The sequence below is a fragment of the Fukomys damarensis genome, unplaced genomic scaffold (assembly GCF_012274545.1).
Source record: "Fukomys damarensis isolate Sample0158 unplaced genomic scaffold, DMR_v1.0_HiC HiC_scaffold_28, whole genome shotgun sequence".
Lineage (NCBI taxonomy): Eukaryota > Metazoa > Chordata > Mammalia > Rodentia > Bathyergidae > Fukomys > Fukomys damarensis.
Window position 1 is genome coordinate 15,493,909 of NW_022900940.1, and position 18,679 is coordinate 15,512,587.

The 18,679-nt window shown below is 39.7% G+C and overlaps 1 protein-coding gene across 3 annotated transcripts in view; it reads left to right on the plus strand.

The window, feature by feature from the left end:
* Nucleotides 1-201: 201 nt before the first annotated feature.
* Nucleotides 202-18,679, plus strand: part of Grm7 (glutamate metabotropic receptor 7) — an 865,940-nt gene continuing 847,462 nt past the window's right edge. For all 3 annotated transcript variants that reach the window (XM_010640462.3, XM_033756960.1, XM_010640455.3), the window contains exon 1: nucleotides 202-767. In XM_010640462.3, the coding sequence (XP_010638764.1) occupies nucleotides 249-767 (519 nt within the window). In that variant the 5' untranslated portion in view covers nucleotides 202-248. The remainder of the gene's footprint in view (nucleotides 768-18,679) is intronic.

Sequence of the window (18,679 nt, forward strand, 5' to 3'; positions counted from 1 at the left end):
CCGCGTCCCTTCCCGCGCCGCCGCCGCCGGAGCCGCAGCCAGAGCAGCATGGTACAGCTAGGGAAGCTGCTCCGCGCCCTGACTTTGATGAAGTTCCCCTGCTGCGTGCTGGAAGTGCTCCTGTGCGCGCTGGCGGCAGCGGCGCGCGGCCAGGAGATGTACGCCCCGCACTCGATCCGGATCGAGGGGGATGTCACCCTCGGCGTCCCTTCCCGCGCCGCCGCCGCCGGAGCCGCAGCCAGAGCAGCATGGTACAGCTAGGGAAGCTGCTCCGCGCCCTGACTTTGATGAAGTTCCCCTGCTGCGTGCTGGAAGTGCTCCTGTGCGCGCTGGCGGCAGCGGCGCGCGGCCAGGAGATGTACGCCCCGCACTCGATCCGGATCGAGGGGGATGTCACCCTCGGGGGGCTGTTCCCGGTGCACGCCAAGGGTCCCAGCGGAGTGCCCTGCGGCGACATCAAGAGGGAGAACGGGATCCACAGGCTGGAAGCGATGCTGTATGCCCTGGACCAGATCAACAGCGATCCCAACCTGCTGCCTAACGTGACGCTGGGCGCGCGGATCCTGGACACTTGTTCCAGGGACACTTACGCGCTCGAACAGTCGCTCACTTTCGTCCAGGCGCTCATCCAGAAGGATACCTCCGATGTACGCTGCACCAACGGCGAACCCCCCGTTTTCGTCAAGCCAGAGAAAGTAGTTGGAGTGATTGGGGCTTCGGGGAGTTCGGTCTCCATCATGGTAGCCAACATCCTGAGGCTTTTCCAGGTAGGGGGGCGCTCCCTTCGGGGCGGAATAAGAAGTGACTCCCTGCACTGGTAACCTTAAAGCTGGCTTGGACTCCAGGGATGCTTGGTCAGGTCAGCCCTCCCGCATTTCCACCCTGGAGGTCTAGCTGAACCCCTCCCACCCTACCCTGGGAGGTTCTTTCCCTCTTTGGCTTATTTCCTTTCCATCTCTCCCCTGTCCACGCGCCACTCCATCCGACTTGACATCCTGGATTTATGACCCCATTTACGAGAAGCAATTTGCGAAAAACAAAGCGATGATTTAAATGGGTTTCCATTAGAGTGAAATAAAGTGCCTAGCTCCTAGGAGAACTGGTTAGGCGCATGGTATATGCAAGATGTGATGGTCCCTCAGAATTGGGCATTTCTCAACTCCCCAGCCTCGCACCCAGAAGCCGCAGGAGACCTCAACTCCTTTGGAGAATTTCGAGAGGACAGAAGGAGGCACATCTTAAACTGAGGGCTCCGTTTTAACGTGGATGTGGACATTAATTGCCTACCTCCGGGTTGGATTTCTGGCCAGTAGAGCTAGGGTCAAGAGGGACGGGACCCTGACCCGAGGGGGAGAAACCATCCTCAGACTCGACCCTCATCCCGTGGGTTTTCTCCGGGCAATGTTTTGCACCGTCTAAACTGCGTTTGCAGTCCGGCCACGAGCAGGAGCTGAACTATCAGTTTCTACTCTTGCTACTTCAGCCCTCAGCCCAGAGATGAGCTCATGCTAACTGCGAAACAAAAATCGCTTTCACTGCCCCCTCCCTCCGCCCCCTCGCCCTCTATCTCCCTTAGGAGCCAAAGCCCCCAAACCCCAATCACCCCATCTGAGGTCCAAGGATAATAATTTTTCAGATCTAGGCGAGAAGACACTTGGGGCAGTGGGGTGCGCTGCGCAGGGCCGGGCAGATCTCCTCCTGTGGTTCCAGGGTTCCTGAGGGCCAGGCAAAAGTGGGGTAACGGCAAACCCGGACTGGTGAGCGATGGGTTCTACCGCAGTGCTCCCTGCCTCTTTCCCCACACCCTCTGCCCCTTGGCTCCAGTGCTGCATTGAGTATCAATGGATGAAATTTCCAGTGTCTCTGAAACAGTGGCTTCCCTTGTTCGTGTTTCTTCTCTATATGTGTGTGTCTCTCTTTTTCTGTTTCCTTGTTATTTTTCCCCTCCCTTTCATCTTCTGCTTCCTTTCTCCCTCTCTATCTTGATTCATCTCCACTGGAGACCACCCTTTCCCATGAATGACTCTCTGCTCAGTAGTACCCAGATATGTGTGATGTGATCCTGATGCCTTAGGCTACTGCACCTTAAGAATTGGGTCCCTCTCCAGTGCTTTCCCTCAGGGTGTGGGTTCCAACCCAGGATCCTTTCTGAATCTGGGATCAGCAAGGCCTCCAGGAGAGCAGTTTGGGTTCAAGGAAGGGTGCTCATCAAAGGCTACACGTAGTGTGGCCCCTCTAATGCTCTGAGCATCCCTGCCAGCTCCTGAATGTGTCCACTTAGGGACCTCTAGATGTTTGCAATCCTAGAAGTGCTTTGATGGTTGACTTTATTCTGGGTTCCTTGCTACCAGGAAGAAGCTGAGGTTTGTAATCAAAATCTAGAAGCACTTTCTTTTCGAGCTCAAAGCTGGGCAACTTGAGGGGCACTGCTGCAGAAAGGATGAGGTCAGAGACAGCACCTGAGAGCTACTTGGGAGTTTGGGGAATTTCCAGCATTTCCCTCAGAACCCTGGGAGTGGACTGGAAGGTATATTTTGTGTTTGGCATTTTCAGATTATTTTGCTGCCTGTTCCTCTCTTCACTCAAAGCGTAAGCATTACTGCAGATGGGCCTGTCTATATGAAAAAAAGAGTGAAATGTTGAAGTCAAGAAAGCCACTGCAGATTAGGCTCAGGGACTGTGCTTGCTGAGAAAAGATTCCAGGGGGAGCTGATGCCTCCTCTGGTATTTGAATCTGAGGCAACTCGAGGAAACAAATGGCTGGTTCTCCCATTCCCTAAGCTGGGGAGAAAAGGAACCAAATGCCAGTGTGAGCAGTGTGGGTTGGGAAAAAACCATTGAGAGCATACACTGTCATTTTCCTCTAATTTGCAAATTGCAGCTATTCGTGTTGGATTGAACAGCTGAGGGGAAAAAAAAGAGCTCCCAGTTTTCACCTGCATTTGCAGAGAAGAGGCTGACAGGAGGATAGCACGAACTTGTAGCTTGTGCTGCTGCTGGCACTCTCATGGGTGGTATGCCATCCTGGTTAGCCATCGCCCACGTTCAAGTGTTTGTGTGCATCTTTCGGTGGCCTTGTTTTGCCTGTGATTTTAGAAGCTCCAGGCGTAAAAGTGCAACTCCTTGCTCTCCAGCTTCTATCAGTCTGCAACATCAGGAGAGAGTCATGGCACACAGACTCATTGTTCATAGGCAGTTCAGGGAGAGGAGAAGGAGGGCAGTTGACTCTACTCGGGGATTTCGGTGTTCTGCTCAATTAAAGGTGTCCTATATAAAATAAACTCCTCCAAATGATTAGATTCTGAGCTTTACAGTGATTTGACTTTTGTTTTTCTCTCTGGTGCCTGTGGATTGCTGCTGCTGTGGGGATGGTGCCAAACTGAACACTTGAGATATAAAGGCACTGAGAGATAAGCTTCTAGCCTGGGGGAAGAAATACTTCAGTACTAAAATGGGGGGTGGTGAGCTGGGGGTTAGGAGGGAGAAATGAGATAGTAACGGGTGTAACCGATTAGGTTGCAGCTGAGGAAAACCTGGGAGGAAGTTCTCCCCTGAAAATGAAGACCTAGGCAAGAAAGACTACTTAGATGCAAATAGTGTCTTTAACTTGAAATTCTCCTTTGCCTGCTGGTGTACCAGGCTCCAGATAGGAGCTGAGCCGCTCTTCTTGGTGTCCTCTCTAACCGCACTGCACAGGTTAGTCAATGACAGGAATTGTATCCAGTGGATCTTTTAAATCCAGAAATTTGAGGCTAGTGAAATTCGCACGCGGCCAGGGCCCCACCAACTAGAATTAAATCAGTGCCACTGCCCTGAAATACATGTTCAGCTTCAAAGGAGCATCAGGGAGGAATTTCTGGAGATTTGTTTCTGAGCCTATGCAAAATAATACTCTGCTAGTATTAGAAAGATTAAATATAAATTAACATGGACTGTGAGTAACATATTTTTTAAAAATATGGTGGGGCTTACAGTGGAGAGGTTATATAATACGGTGACCAAAGAATACATCTCTAATGACCCACTCTTTTATAGATAATCAGATATATGTTTTTAGTGGAAAGTAATGAGAATATTTTTATTCGAGGCTTCTCTGCTACAGACTGGAGAGCAGACACTCTTGACAATACAAATTACTTTTACTACTTCTAGATTGTAAATGAAAGATACTTTACATGTAGTGACATGGTCTAGGCTATAGACTTAGAGTTGGATGGCATCTGTTCCACCTGCTTTTTTTTTTTTTCCAAAAGTAACTAGATTGAAGAAAAATGGATCGTAATGCCAATCTCAGCCTGTAGATCTTGTAGAATAAGTGAAGCTCGTCTGTAAAGTTGTTAGTATTTTTCTCCCATTCATTGAAACTTGAATATAATCTCAAAGTTTGGGGACAATATTTTAGGCATTTGTGCCTAGATTTTTCTTGCCTTTCTCCCCATCTCTTATGCAATGGAATAGAGGAATAGAACTTTGCTCACGGGGTAATATGATATTACTCTAGTGTGGAACTTTTTTAAAAGCAATTCTAACCTGCACTTTTTAAGTTGCATAAATATAGGTATCACTGCCATTTGGAATAATCTCTATAACAAAAATCTCTGACTCCACATTGACTGTGTTTCAGGAAATTTACCTAACAGATGGTGAGTGGGAAATTTTTAAAGGGGTATATTTTCAAAGAGCAGAGAGGGAAGGAATGAACACAGGCACATACTATATTTGAAGATGCCCTTGTATGCATTTTATCTAGATGCAGACCATACAATTCAGATGTCTTTGGTAATTTTTCTATTTACTAGTAATTGACGCAGTGATTGTGTTCAACTTCACAAACACTTAGAGTCTAACAAATTAGAAGTGCTCTATTTTTTACATGCGTACACATTGGATCTAAAAGACCTAGGTGGGTTACATGTGTGCTCTGGTTTTAATCTTGTCACTTACCTGCTAGATTACTGTTAATAAATCACTTCACCTTCTTTGCCTCATCTCATTTTTGGCTTTAAAAATGTGCTTGCTAGAAGTATCTGTTTTTTTCTTCCTGTTTTTGTTGCTTTGGCTTGGAGAAAATCTGCCCCTATCAAAACTCCATGATATTGTGTCAAGTTCCCATTTTGAATTCTCAGTAAGTTTGAGAGAACTTTTGCAAGTTTTTTTTCCATACAACTTTCTTGACCATTAATAGTCTGGTTAATTTCCCATGTTCATATTATGCCCTTATTCTTTTCTGTTATTTCGCTCCTTAATTGTATATATCAAGGTTGGTAGCCGGGAAAATAACCTCTGAGGTCAACTTCCTGCATGTTAGTAACACACAAGGCCTGGTGGAGGAACCGTGGAGTTTATAGTAGCAGCGGTTGCCTTTGTCTACCCAGTGTCTTGTCCAGTCTCATCGTATAATAGTGCTAGGCTTCTCTTCTGAGAAACTGCATAATGACAGCCTGTCCATGCCCCTGGCCCCAGAGATGAGTCACCTGACCCAGGTCAAGCAAAGCACATGATCAGTTCAGTCGTGGGCACTGGACCTTTTCCAGACCAACCAAAATCCTCCTCGAGATGTTTCTGCCAGAGATAAATAGGAAAGTTACATTCTGTCCAGGATTTTCGAAGCCCAGTGACCATCCAGCCCAAGGAGAGGCTTTCTGTAGCACAGAGTCACACAGGGCTGAATGGTAGAGTATCAGAGCCCTGCTGATAGGAAATTCTCAGAGCCAACAAGAGCTACATGTAGAAGCATCTCTCAATTAAAAAAGAAAAGCATTTCTCTATGTTGAGTTTGTTCGCCACCTGCAATTTAAAGCAAATGATTTGCTACATTAATATAACATTCACTGAATGACCATGTTTCACCAAGTGAAATACATGATATTTTCCTTACTTTAAATATAATTGTTATAGCCCCAGTTTGGAAGTTTGCTTTCTCCCTTGTTCTGTCAACATTTACTGTAATTGCTTTAAGCATTTATGATTGCTTCTTTCCTGTCTTGATGCAGTTGAGAGGGCAGATACTTTTGATCTAAACCTTCGGCTATAGGCCTCCTCTCTGGAACCCTTGCAACAATACTGGGTTCCTTTCATTAAAGCCAATCTTTTGTTCCTGTGCCAGGGTACAGAAGTGTGTTCACAGCATAATAGAGTACAGAGCATATTAAACTCCTGGGCCCCTGCACAGTAAGCAACAAGCTTGGCTCTCCTCCTACCCTCTTGCTTTAAATAGGCAATAAAGAGCATTTGCAAACACATTTTCCTGGTGACTAAAATACACTATTTATGTGGAAATTTATGCAACATACAGTTGGGCTAATTAATTAATGGTTCTTTTGTGATTTGTCACAATAAATATATATGTTGTCTACACTTGAAAAAATAGAAATACAACTTTTCACAAGAAAATATATAGTGGAGAAGAGTATTATTGTGCCATGATTTTTAATATTATGACACCTTCTTGTTTGACACCTGACCTCCTTTCAATTATATTTACCAGTAAATGTTTCTTAAATTAATATATTAGAAGGTCAAAAATAAAATGTAAAATTACAGCGATATATGATATAGATTACATTCAGTGAGGAGCTCTAAATTGTTTTCAATAGTAACAGTAGGTACCATAAAAATAATTTGAATCTCCAGAATGAGCTACTGTGCCCATATACTAAAAAATACTTCAACTCTTTTAGTTCTCACAATAGTCCTGCAAATGTGATATTGTCGTTCACATTGAACATCATGAATGCGATTCTCATACTCCAAAGACACCTATTTAGTTACCGGTAAAGTCTGGGTTGAATCGTAGATTTTTCAGATAATATTCAGGTTGTTAACCACTATACCTACTGTTGAATTGCTGCACGAATGTAGAGATGGTTAAAATAATGATAGATTTGTGTAGCCTGAAATAGTAGTGGTTTAAAGATGTCCAAATTGCTAATTGTTTAACCATATCTATGCACAGAAATATTTCGTTTGTTATAAAACAAGACTAATTCTATAGATCCATTGCATCTTTAACACAGGGACTCATACTTCCAAGTGACAAGTGCCTGTTCTGTTATTCAACAAGTAGCCTGATATGCTGGCATAAATATATAGTAGCCTCTTCATTCAAATGAATGAGAAATGATGTTCCTTCTTGTCCTGATTCAGTGCCCACCATTATGCATTATGATGGCTCTTCTTAAACTTTATTTCATTCACTTCACTCTTTCTGCAAACCTCAAGAGGACAAATCCATCATTTAGATATATGTGAAAAGTGAGAGCGCTGTATTAATACCATTGCTGAAAGTCAAGTTGATAAAGCACAGGAAATACATCCTAATAAATGCAACACTAATGTTTCTTTGGGCTGTGAAGGGAAGGGTAGGAGAATTTTCAGTTTAATGGATTATTTTGCCTCTTGCTATAAAAGTGCCGCAGCTTAATAGTTTTATAATTGGCCATTTACAGAATTCTCCATCTCTGGGTGTTGTTCTTTCTATTCCGCAGCAGCTGCTGCTTCCTCCTCTGGTTCTTGATGGAAGGCGGCGACTAGGTCACTGAGAAGGGCTCAGCCCTCTGAGCTGTTGTTTAGATGCGAAGATTTCTATTTGTTAGAGTATTGTTTAAATATTTCCCCATGCTGCAAACTTGCTTATGTTCTGAAGTTTTCTGCTTAGGCAGACACCATGATGGATGTTTGCCACAAGGAAACAAACTCTACCTAAGGAATGATCAGAATTTTCCTGTAGGAGTCAATAATTAAATTCTCAAGCTAGGCCTGGATTTCAGTCTATCCCTTCTATTCAGTAGCTGTCTGATCTTGATCAAACAGGTACCATACTTTCATCAGTTTCCTCACCTTTGAAATGGGAACAATAAAAAGTACCTGTCTGATGTTGTCATTGTAAGGATTATATGAAAAATACATAGAAATATTGTAGCACTGGATTTTAAATGGTGTAAGTATTCTATAAAATTTAAAGCCATTATTTTATCTTATCATCGTGATGTAATTAAATGTCATAATTGCCTAAATAATTATTATTGCTAAATTTTCTGTAAAATTACTACAGTATCCCACACTCTATTTAATGGAATCTGAAAAAAACCTACAGTTTGTGTTTAAGTAACACGAAAATCACAGCAACACATTACCTTTAATTCTCTTTAAAATACTGCCCCTTATTTCCACTTCAAACACACTTATATTATATTTGCCACTTTCCAAAGCAGTTCTGAAAGTTCTTTTTCATTTGTGTCTCTGCCAAGTATGATAAAAAGTATTCTGAATGTAAGTGCCATCCAGTATAAACGCAGGCTGTTAGAAACATTACAATGTGCCTTCTTCTACCTTATTCCCCAGATCCGGCACCATAGAATGACCTGTAAATATATTGAATCAACTCAAGACAGTGAGGCAGCCATGACAGTATAACTAGAGACACTCATAAGAGATTTCCAGAGTTGCTTCAGAAAGTGACAAGAATCATAGGATAAGTGCATTTAAGTTGAGGGGAGGGCATATTTTGAGGTTATTAATGGCAATGCATTTTAACTGTAATATTTTTTGAAAATTTAAACATTGTATTGTCACACTATATGTGTATATATGTGTATGTATATATCAGAGAGAGACTTTAGTGATGTTATTCAATGGAGTGAGAATTTTCATGTATTGACTATAACAAAAGAATTGAAAGGATTTAAGACCCTCAGAAAGCTAAGGGCAGTAGAAGTCAGGGAGCCCTGAGGTTGAATTCCTTTGCAACACTTCTTGTCACAGAGCCACCTTAGGAAACTTAAACATTCTTAGCTTTACTCCTACTTTCCTCATCTGTATTTTTTCCAGAAATGTTTATTAAGCCCCTTTCATGTGCTCTTTTATAAGTGCTTAGATTAATCAATACAAAAGCACAAGCTCTATGTTCTCCTTTCTCTCCCTCTCCCTCTCTACCCCACCCTTCTCTCTCTCTCTCCCTCTCCTCTCTCCTTTCTCTCAGCTTACACTGGCATGTGTAGAAACAGATGGATGTTATAAATAAATTCTATGGTATGTTAGAAGTTGAACATTATGGGACAAGGAAAAGAATGTGGAACATGCTGAAAATTATTGAGTTGGCAGTGCCTGGGGGATATAAATGTGAATTCTAATTTTAAATAAGGTGGTCAGGGTGAACTTGATAAGGGGACAGTTGAGCAAATACTTGAGGTGAGGAGATTGGCAGAGTGGACTCAAAAGAAATCATGTCCTGGGAGGAAGAAGAACTAGTTTCAAAATTCTAAGGCAAGATGGGTCTACTCTGTTGGAGGAATATCAAGGAAGCTGCCAAAGCTGACTGGAGTCAAAGGGGCTGAGGAAGCAGAAAGAGGTTTGAGGTTAGAAATACTATAGGGCCAGGTTGTGCAAGGCATTGTAGGTCATGACCAGCACTTGCTTTTTAGGTAGTCAGCAATAGAAATGTGACTTGATCTGTCCTTTGCTCTAAACTTCTAACACTGTTTGTGGTGTTGAGGATAAAGGAACATAATAAAATCTAGGAGAAGAGATAGGAGGTACTTACAGGTGTCTGTAAGATGGCTGTTGGTTTGATGGCTTGGGCCAGGATGTTAACAGCAGAGGTTCCAAGAAGTGATTCATTGTGAAGGTCAAGATGGGATTTCTTGGTGTGTTGGATGTAGGACGTGAAAGGAAGAAGTAGGACCATGGTGATTCCAAGACTTGGAACTGAGGCAGCTGGAAAAGTCATATTACTATCATTTCAAGTGTAAATGGCTTGAAGTGGAGCAAATTTATGAGTTTAAAGATCTGTTTTGAAGATAGAAGGCTCCAGATATTTCTTGACATCCAAGGACAACTATTAAACATACAGTTGGCTGTCCAAGTCTTCCTTTTTGAGGAAAGATTTGACAAGAGATGCATTTATATAAAATGGAGATAGTAAGAATAAGCACTACATTGGGGTATAGCTCAGTGCTATAGTGTTTTCCTGGCATGCACAAGGTACTGGGCTCTGTTCCAAGCATTGCAAACATAAAAATGAAATAAAATAAATTAAAATACACAAAAATATTACTTTCAAGTCTAAAAGAGATAATGTGATTAGCATTGAGGTTTCTACGAATACTAATTATTGACTAGAAATGATGTTCTAAAATGAAATATGATTCATCTCTATGTTAAAACTGGGTAGAAAGTTCTAAATTTTTGTACTTATATTTGTCACACAATTATAAGTACAAAAATTTAGAACTTTCTACCTTCCTCTTTGGGATAATTCTAATAAGGTGTAAGTTGTGAGTGGATACATCTTTTTTTTTTTTTTTCCAGTATCAGGGATCGAACTCAGGGCCTTACCAGGCTAAATTCCTGGCCCTGTGGATACATCTTTAATGCAAAGTAATTCACAACTATTTAGTTAGTGCCTTATTACTATTATTATTATTATTATTACTATTATTGTTTTATAGCCAATCATTTACTTTTTAAAATGAAGATATGATTGATGAAATTTTATTGCAGTAGCTGTAAACTCCCTTTAGATTCCTTTTTTTTTTTTTGGTACCAGTTATTGAACTGGGGTCCTTGTGCTTGCAAGGCAGGCCACCGAACTGCTGAGCTAAGTCCCCGGCCCTCCCTTTCTCCCTTTCGATTCTTGAGCCCTTAGACTCCTTAGCTTAACCAAAGTTCTGTTCTTTATTCACTCAGCTAACAGATATATTGGTCTAAACATGTACTTATACTCAAAATGCATAACCATGTTGTCCTACACATCTATAATTTTATTTTAAGGCTATCATTATGTAAGCTGTATTTTAATTGTAATTATAACACATTTTATATCAACACATCCATTTCTAGCGTTCAGGGGAACAGTGGCATATAGTAAATTTTATCAAAATATAGCATCTGAAGAACTGAACAGAGGGTAATTGTGTAATTCTGCATTCACTATAATTAAGTTTAGTGAATTTGGCATAATAGAATTAAGATTTTAAAAAAGCCCACATTGAGGCACCAGGACTACCTCTCATCCACTCTTTTCACATCTGACAGCAAAGACTTAGTATCTTTTTGTATAGAAATAAGAAAAGAAATAGGCCAGTAGATGAATGACAAGCATGCAAAGAATGGTTCTATAGAAAAAAAATGTTATTTGAGGATTTGAGAGGTGGTAGAGACCTGGCTTGTATGTCTACAGGACCCCACAATTTCTGAAATAGTGTAGCTCAATGCCAAATATATTGTCCTACCATACTCATGGGTAGGAGTATGAATACTTTAAACCTTGCTTCCTGTTTCTCAGTCATTAGTTCAGATTACCACAAGTTTGTATCATGTAAGGCAAAGAACATTCTCTCTCTCTCTCTCTCTCTCTCTCTCTCTCTCTCTCTCTCTCTCCTATGCAGTTTTCTCAACTTTTTTTAAAGTGTAGAAATGACTTATGGGCAAAGTGAATTGTACTTTTCATATCTTCAAGAGGCAGTAAAATACATGGTTAAGTGTAAAAGTGTTGAGATATTTCAAATGGCTGTTTTTCTCCTGTTAGCCCTTTATGTTGGGCAGTTTACTAGATTAGTGGAGCCTCACTATTCCCACCAGTAAAATGATGATAATAATATTTCCATCCTCATAGAACTGTTTTGAGAAATAAGATTATCCGTGTCAAGCATTTAATACAATGCCTATAGCACAGGAAGGTCTATTACTTATCAGTAGTAGTATTAGTTAAGTGTTCTCAGCTGGCTGGATGCTTTCTTTCCTGTGCCTTTCTTCATGGTCCCTCCTTCACATTCCTGCCATGTCCCTCTACAAGGGAAGGATTGTCAGACAGCATTTGCTTCCTTTTATATCTGACCCCTCGTCCTTACAGAATCTGGGCAAGGTGACTGTGCTCATCACCACTCATCGAAACAATCCCTTACGTGAAAAGGGAAGGTAGGTGATAAAACAAAGCTAAGCCAATACGACAATTTTTTTTTTTTTGTTTAATCTTCTTCACTTATGGGACTGACTAAAGCAAGCAGGCCTCAGAACGAGAATCAAGCATAGGGAAAGCTGCTTAATCATATAGTTTAGTAATTGAGAAAAATACAGAATTTGAAATTATTTCTATCACATAATGACTGTGGAAACTTCGGTGATTATTGTAACTTTTCTGAGACTACATCTGAAAGAAAAGAATACTAATATTAGGATCTATTGCATAATGTAATGAAGAACAAATACTCAAATACTTTGAAAGTACCCGATATGTGGGTTGTCATAAAGTAAGTGCTCAAGAAATTCTGGTTTCCATGACTACTTCCTCTGTCATTAGATAGTTTAACACATCTGAGGTCCTTCCCTGCCTTATAGTGCACGTCATCATGTGCACACCAGCTTACACTTATGGAGTGCCACTTATCTGTGAAGCGTTGGACCCTCCAGTTCTTCAGCTGTAGTCCTAATTGGTACCAGCTGTGGGAAGGGCCTGCATCAATGCTCCCCCTACCACCATCGTTACTGTCATTGTAACCATTTCACCAGCCACACCAAACCCTTTCTGCGTGTTGGACACTGAGTTTAGCTCTGTATCATTTTGTTCTCCCCCGTGGACTGGAGAAATCACAGGGAAAGGCCCTGAGGTGTTGAAAGGATAGGTAACATAAAAGAGAGAGAGATGGGGCCAAGACATCAAACCCCAATCTCTCTGACCTCAAGAGCCCTTAGATGTTACTAAAATACATCCTGGTAAAGAGTAGCAAGGATTCTTGGTTCCACATGTCTTTATTCCCTGTGCCACCCTAGCCTCAGTCTTAGCAGGTGGAGAAGGGGACCAATTCAAAGACCAAAGGAAACCTACTTCCTTCAGCCTTTCCTCCATCAACTAACTGATATTTTATTTCCTTCTCAAGAATCCCCACATTTCCATTTTTTTTTTTTATTGAGTTTATTGGTACATTTAGGGATACAGTACAGTTACATTCATTGTTGGGATCTTGTACCTCTACATGACTGCTTACCTTGACCTTTTGATATTTTTACACTCTGTATGTGACTCATCCACTCGATTTAAAGTTAATTTATTTGAGGTCAAGTATAGAGTCTTACTTATCCCGAAGTACAATTATCTCTTGCAGCATCTAACTCTATGCTTTTTGTCCTGTAGAACTTCTGCAAATATTTATCTGAGTTTTGTTAAATTGTACTCATCCACATTAGAGGTTGTTCAGAAAGTTCTTTCTTAGAAGTGAAACATTCATTCAATATATGTGTAACTTTTTAACATAAGAATATTACAGACTTTGTGTTTCTGTGGGCATTTTTTTAGATGTACAGCAACAAATTTTATATTTAGGCTTCAGTCCTATCTCCAAGATAATATATAATGTATATGAAAATACCCTAAAGTCTGAAAAAAAAAATCTAAAATCCGAAGTACTCTGGCCTCAAGTATTCCACTTAAGAAACACTAAAAATAGAATTCATATAGCTAAGATTTACTGATAAAACTGAATTTCACTATTGAGTTTATGAATTTTCATCTGCTGTTACCTTAGCTTGTTGATGGTGTCGTTGACTTCTCTGTTCACAGTGACATCATTTGATTGTGGCAGAGGGCAGTAGGGTAAGGAGATATGTCTTAAACCTACAAATTGGTTTTATGGAGAGGAAACATAGAGAAATAGAGTTCTTTCATAGTTTTGCAGAACTCATCAATTTTTAAATATATAATTTCAATCATTCAGGAAGTATAAAACTATCTTTGAAAGATTTGTCTTATATTGTTGGCCGAAGGGAAGAAAGCTTTCAAGGCATGAATCAAGGGCCTCTGGGCAGGAGTCAGTGCCCTGGGTCTGTTTGCTTGTACATTTGCTTCTCTGCTGTTGTATCAGCTAATGCCTTGAGTTCTTGCTAGGCTCAAGGCAGTTTGCTTATCTCTGTGATTGGATTGTGTTGTGTAATCCTAACAGTCAAACAATAAAAATATATGGTAGTATAGCCCCCATAATGCATATGTGGAACGGAACCTAAGAAGGGTTTTTTTGTTTTGTTTTGTTTTGTTTTTGCTCAGAGCAACATATGCCAGAGTCAGACCCTGAACTTGGGAATGTGTAAATGACAAATGAGAGGTTTTCAATGTTGAATAAAATGGAATACTACTCAGCCACAAAGAATGAGAGATTAGAGTCATTCATAGGAAAATGGATGCATATTGAGGCTCTTAAGTGAAATAAATAAGACACACATGTGTAAATGTCAAATAGCTTCTCTGGTGTGAAAAACAAAAAGTGTAAATAAGATCCAAATTGTATAACTGATAATGTGAAATAGGAAGAAAAGGGCTAAAGATGTAGGCGAAGTGGGAAGGGTGGGGAAAAGGAAATAAGGAACAAGAAAAATATGAGGAAAGAAAAAATTGGAAACAAAGTCTTTGTAAATAAGGAAGGGGGGGTGAAGGGTGGGCAGGGGTACGGGGAAAAAATGAGAACCAAGACCTGTCGTGTAAAGGCACAAGATCCCAATGATGAATGTAACTGTACTGTGTACCTAAAAAGTACCAATAAACTCAATGAAAAGGAAAAAAAAACCATTGAATTAAAGTATGTGATTATGAGAGTGGATTAGTTTCTCTAATTTTCACAGATATGTTTCTAATTAAGTGTTTATTTGATTGCAAGTTGATGGGGGAAGGAAGGCTTCCAGCCCTTTGAAAAGTGTTTTCTTCAGATGTGGGTGAGGACTGTTTTAAGACACCAAGTCATTCATCCATTCAGTATTTAAGGAATGTCTTTTTTGTGCACAGACATTTTAGTGCACATGAATCCTACTGGTGAGCTCCCCTTACCCATACTTGTCTGCAGCACAGAGGGAAGTCCTAGGCTGGTTTACCTTGTGTCGAGGGTTTGGTAGTTTAAACCTAGTTAGTCTCACACTGACAAAATCAGGTTGTACTCACCTTGGTTCGTGTGCATCTCGGTGCCTTGGTGCAGGTGCACACTTAGGTCTTTCTCTTGTCTGCAGTTAATGATGACATGGATTGAAGTTTGAACGTGAGGTCAATGGCTGTGTGTACACGTGGGCATCATGTATCATCAGCCCATAGACACTCATCAAACCTCACTACAGCTTTCTATAACCTGAACAAGAACATTCTCATCTTCCCTGGGAACAGGGTTTGATGATGCCACAGGGACCTAGCAGACACTAATAACTCACCATTTGCTAGGCTGACTGTTTTTCAATGATGTTCTTTGAAAGACATGAAGTAGACTGACACTGCTTTGTAAGAAATAAAAAGAAAATGGTATTCTTTATGATTCATAGTGTAGAAAATAGGCCACTGGATAATTTCTTCAATTTCCACAATTTTGATAAATATACGTGAAGAATTTGAAATTAGGTAAAAATATTTGTTTTTTGCTAGCAGGCATTAAAAATATTAGTGGCTACGCACACACAAGGAAATAGCTGATCAGATGCAATTCAATAATTCAATACTTTGCTTTTTTGTAGGTTTGTGGTTATGACTTTATATCCAAGAAGCACATTTCTTTCACTTTCTACAATAAAATTATGTCAATTTAAGACCAATATAGCTTTTCCCAAATGTCTCGCTGTAGTTTTCATCTTTAATAGCTTCAGAAGGATGGGATTATAAACAGACTTCTCCTATCATTAGAAAGTTCAATTATTTAAATTTGACATACTTATTTACATGTGTAAACTTAAAAATTAATATTTAATTTTATTTATTTGTTTCTATCTCCAAGTGAAGGTGGAAAACATTGACTGCAAGACAAAAATTAAAATGTTTTTAAAAATGAACAGAACTCATTAAATGGCAAATTTAAATAAACTCGTAAATAGCACATTCTCATAAGTGTGGTGTTTCTTCTAGAGGAAATTATACACGCTCTAATGAAACTTTTGGGACATTGAGCACCGACTCTATAGTAGACTATAGTAAATGGAGAGAGATATAAAATAATAATGATAAAACAAAAACAGATCTTCTAACATAAGAAAGACTATGGGTCAGGAAAACACACCTTAGGAGGGGCAGAATTCTCAAATAGTAACATTCTGAAGATCACCTGTGACGCATGCTCAGTTGTCAGCCTCTTAGACAGCTTCTCCAGTTCGACAGGTGTACGATCTGGGAAGCGATATTATTTTGTTGAAGTTCTTCAGGGGACTCTGAGACAGATGCTTCAATTTAGCTTCCTCGAGCTTTAGCCTGCATCAGATATACTTAAAAGTTTTGCTAAGACACAGAGAGCTTGGGGCTCTACTCTCAGTTGCTATATTTTCATTTGTAATTGATGCACAGGGGGCACTGACGTTACTGGTCCACTGATCACACTTTAAGGACTTCTTTGTGAAAAACACCTTCAGCGTAGGATCGTGTCCTGAAAGACCTGTTTACAGCCTAAAGGGCAAAGAGCCTCTACCCTAAATTTTTCAAAGGAAACAAAACTAACTAAAATATATTGAAAGCAAGAATAGAAAAACTTTATCTGCATTAACCCATTTAATTATTTAAGGTAGGCATGTGTTATCAATTGTACTCACTTCATGGGAACTCCAGAGAAATTATTTAATTTTTCCAAGATACATAACAGATGAAGAATTCTCGAAAATCTAATCTGAGTCCACAGTCTTTTTCTAAATCAATGTTAGTTTGAATTGGCAATACATATTTGTATTATATTTATAGAGTATAATATGTTCTTTTAATATATTTATATAAGGAGAAATGATTAAATAAAACAAATTAGCTCATCTATGGTCTCAAATGCTTCACATTTTTTGCACGGATACACCTGAAATTCACTCTCTTAGCTATTTTGAAATGCAAAATTCACCATGTTCTTTAACCATTCTGCTTTGCTTATTTTGCTTGACTATTCTGCTTATGTACATGAGCAAAACATTATAATCACCACTTCCTGAGGGAACTTGCCTCAGAATTACTTAGAAGGATAAACAGGCTTAAAAATATTACTATTTAAAAATTTGTGAAGAATACCAGAGTTACCAAAGGAGTATTCTCTTTCTCACGCCTAATCTAGACAAGTTTGATTTTGAAGAGTCCAGAATAGGACTATAATTATGACATGCTAGGGAGGATCTCAAAACCTGATATTAGAACTCAAAATTTTTTTGTAATAACTTTGGTTAATATAATAGAAATGGAATCAAAGTGACTTACCTTTTTTTTCTGATGTAGTAGTTTTGTTTTTGTTTTGTTTTTTGGTACCAGGGATTGAACTTGGGTCCTTGTGCTTGCGAGACAGGTGCCAGAACCACTGAGCTAAATCCCCAGCCCTCCTTTTGTTTCTCAAATGACAAAAAGTTTGGACCCTAAAGTTACGACTGGCCTGACATATGAACAACTTCAGTTAATTACATTAATGGAGAATTCATCTGCCTCCCGTTTAATATGGCATGTACCCAGGTAAACATTCGGATCTCAACTGTATTGATGTACAACCAACTTGAATTACAACAACCCGTTGGGAGCCAGTCAAGATCATAAGTCAAGGGTCCACCGTAGTTCCTCTACTGCTAATTCAGCCACTATAGGTATCAACAAGGTACTGGATTAGTTCTATCATTATATCCCCTTCTTGGTTTTGTCACTGTAATCCTCATAGTTGCAAGATGTCTGCTGCATCTCCACCCGTGTTCTCCTTGTTTCAAGCAGAAGGAAATAAATGAAGAAAAAGGGTGTGTTGTTTATATCAGGGAGCAAATTACTTTCCAAGATGTCATCAGAATTCACTACAAAGGATTGGCTATTTTAGCTTTGAATATGTTGGGGTCCGTGGTAGATCTCCTAAATTAGTGTTTGATAATAAGGAATAAACGGAAAGCGGTAAAAGATAGCTTGCAGTGTTTGCAAGCCCTACTCCAGTCACCCCAACAAATATAACTAAACTATTTCATTTCATATATTTTGCTTTGAAAAACAGTAGGGAAATATTCCTTATCTGTAAACAGTCTCTTAGAAAGATACAATCATATAATTATACAGCCCCCTAGAGAGCTCCTTTCTTCTCAGAACTCTTTGAAAAATGTTCAAGGTTAAGGACATTTTGATCTTAATTTAGCAACTTGCAGTTGATCATCTTGGAATAACATCCTCTCTCTGCAGATGTGCTGTCAGGCTTTAGAAACTTCTGGAATAAGTGACCAGAAGATTTTTTTTTTTGGTCCACTTATAAACAGTATGAATCTTTTCTAGGTAAAATTTATTTAGGCACAAAAAGGCAGTTGATGTTACTACTGTATTTTTCTCTACTTTTTCATAAATTCTCCTTTGACATCCATTTCTCTTGTCTTCTTTATTAGTAAGAATTTTTAGCATTCCATCTGTTGCTCTTTGTCAGAAGTGCTTTGTGAGGTCTTTGCTCTTTCTTCTTTCATGTCTGGCTCCTTCTTTCACACTAAATGAGCAGTCTGCTATGGCTTCTCCAGAATCTTAGAGAACTGCCCTCTGTGAAAAAGGCAGAGCTATAGATTAACTTAAAATTTAAGCAATATATGCAATGCTTATGAATATTAAATAAGATAGATATTTAATCAGTGAAGACACCCAAATTAATCCCATCTGAACACTTAATTTTGTAGGTAAGCAACTAGGTCTAAAAAATTGTATTAGGTAAGAAACACTAAATGTGGGCTGGGGATTTAGCTCAGCGGTGGTGGCCTG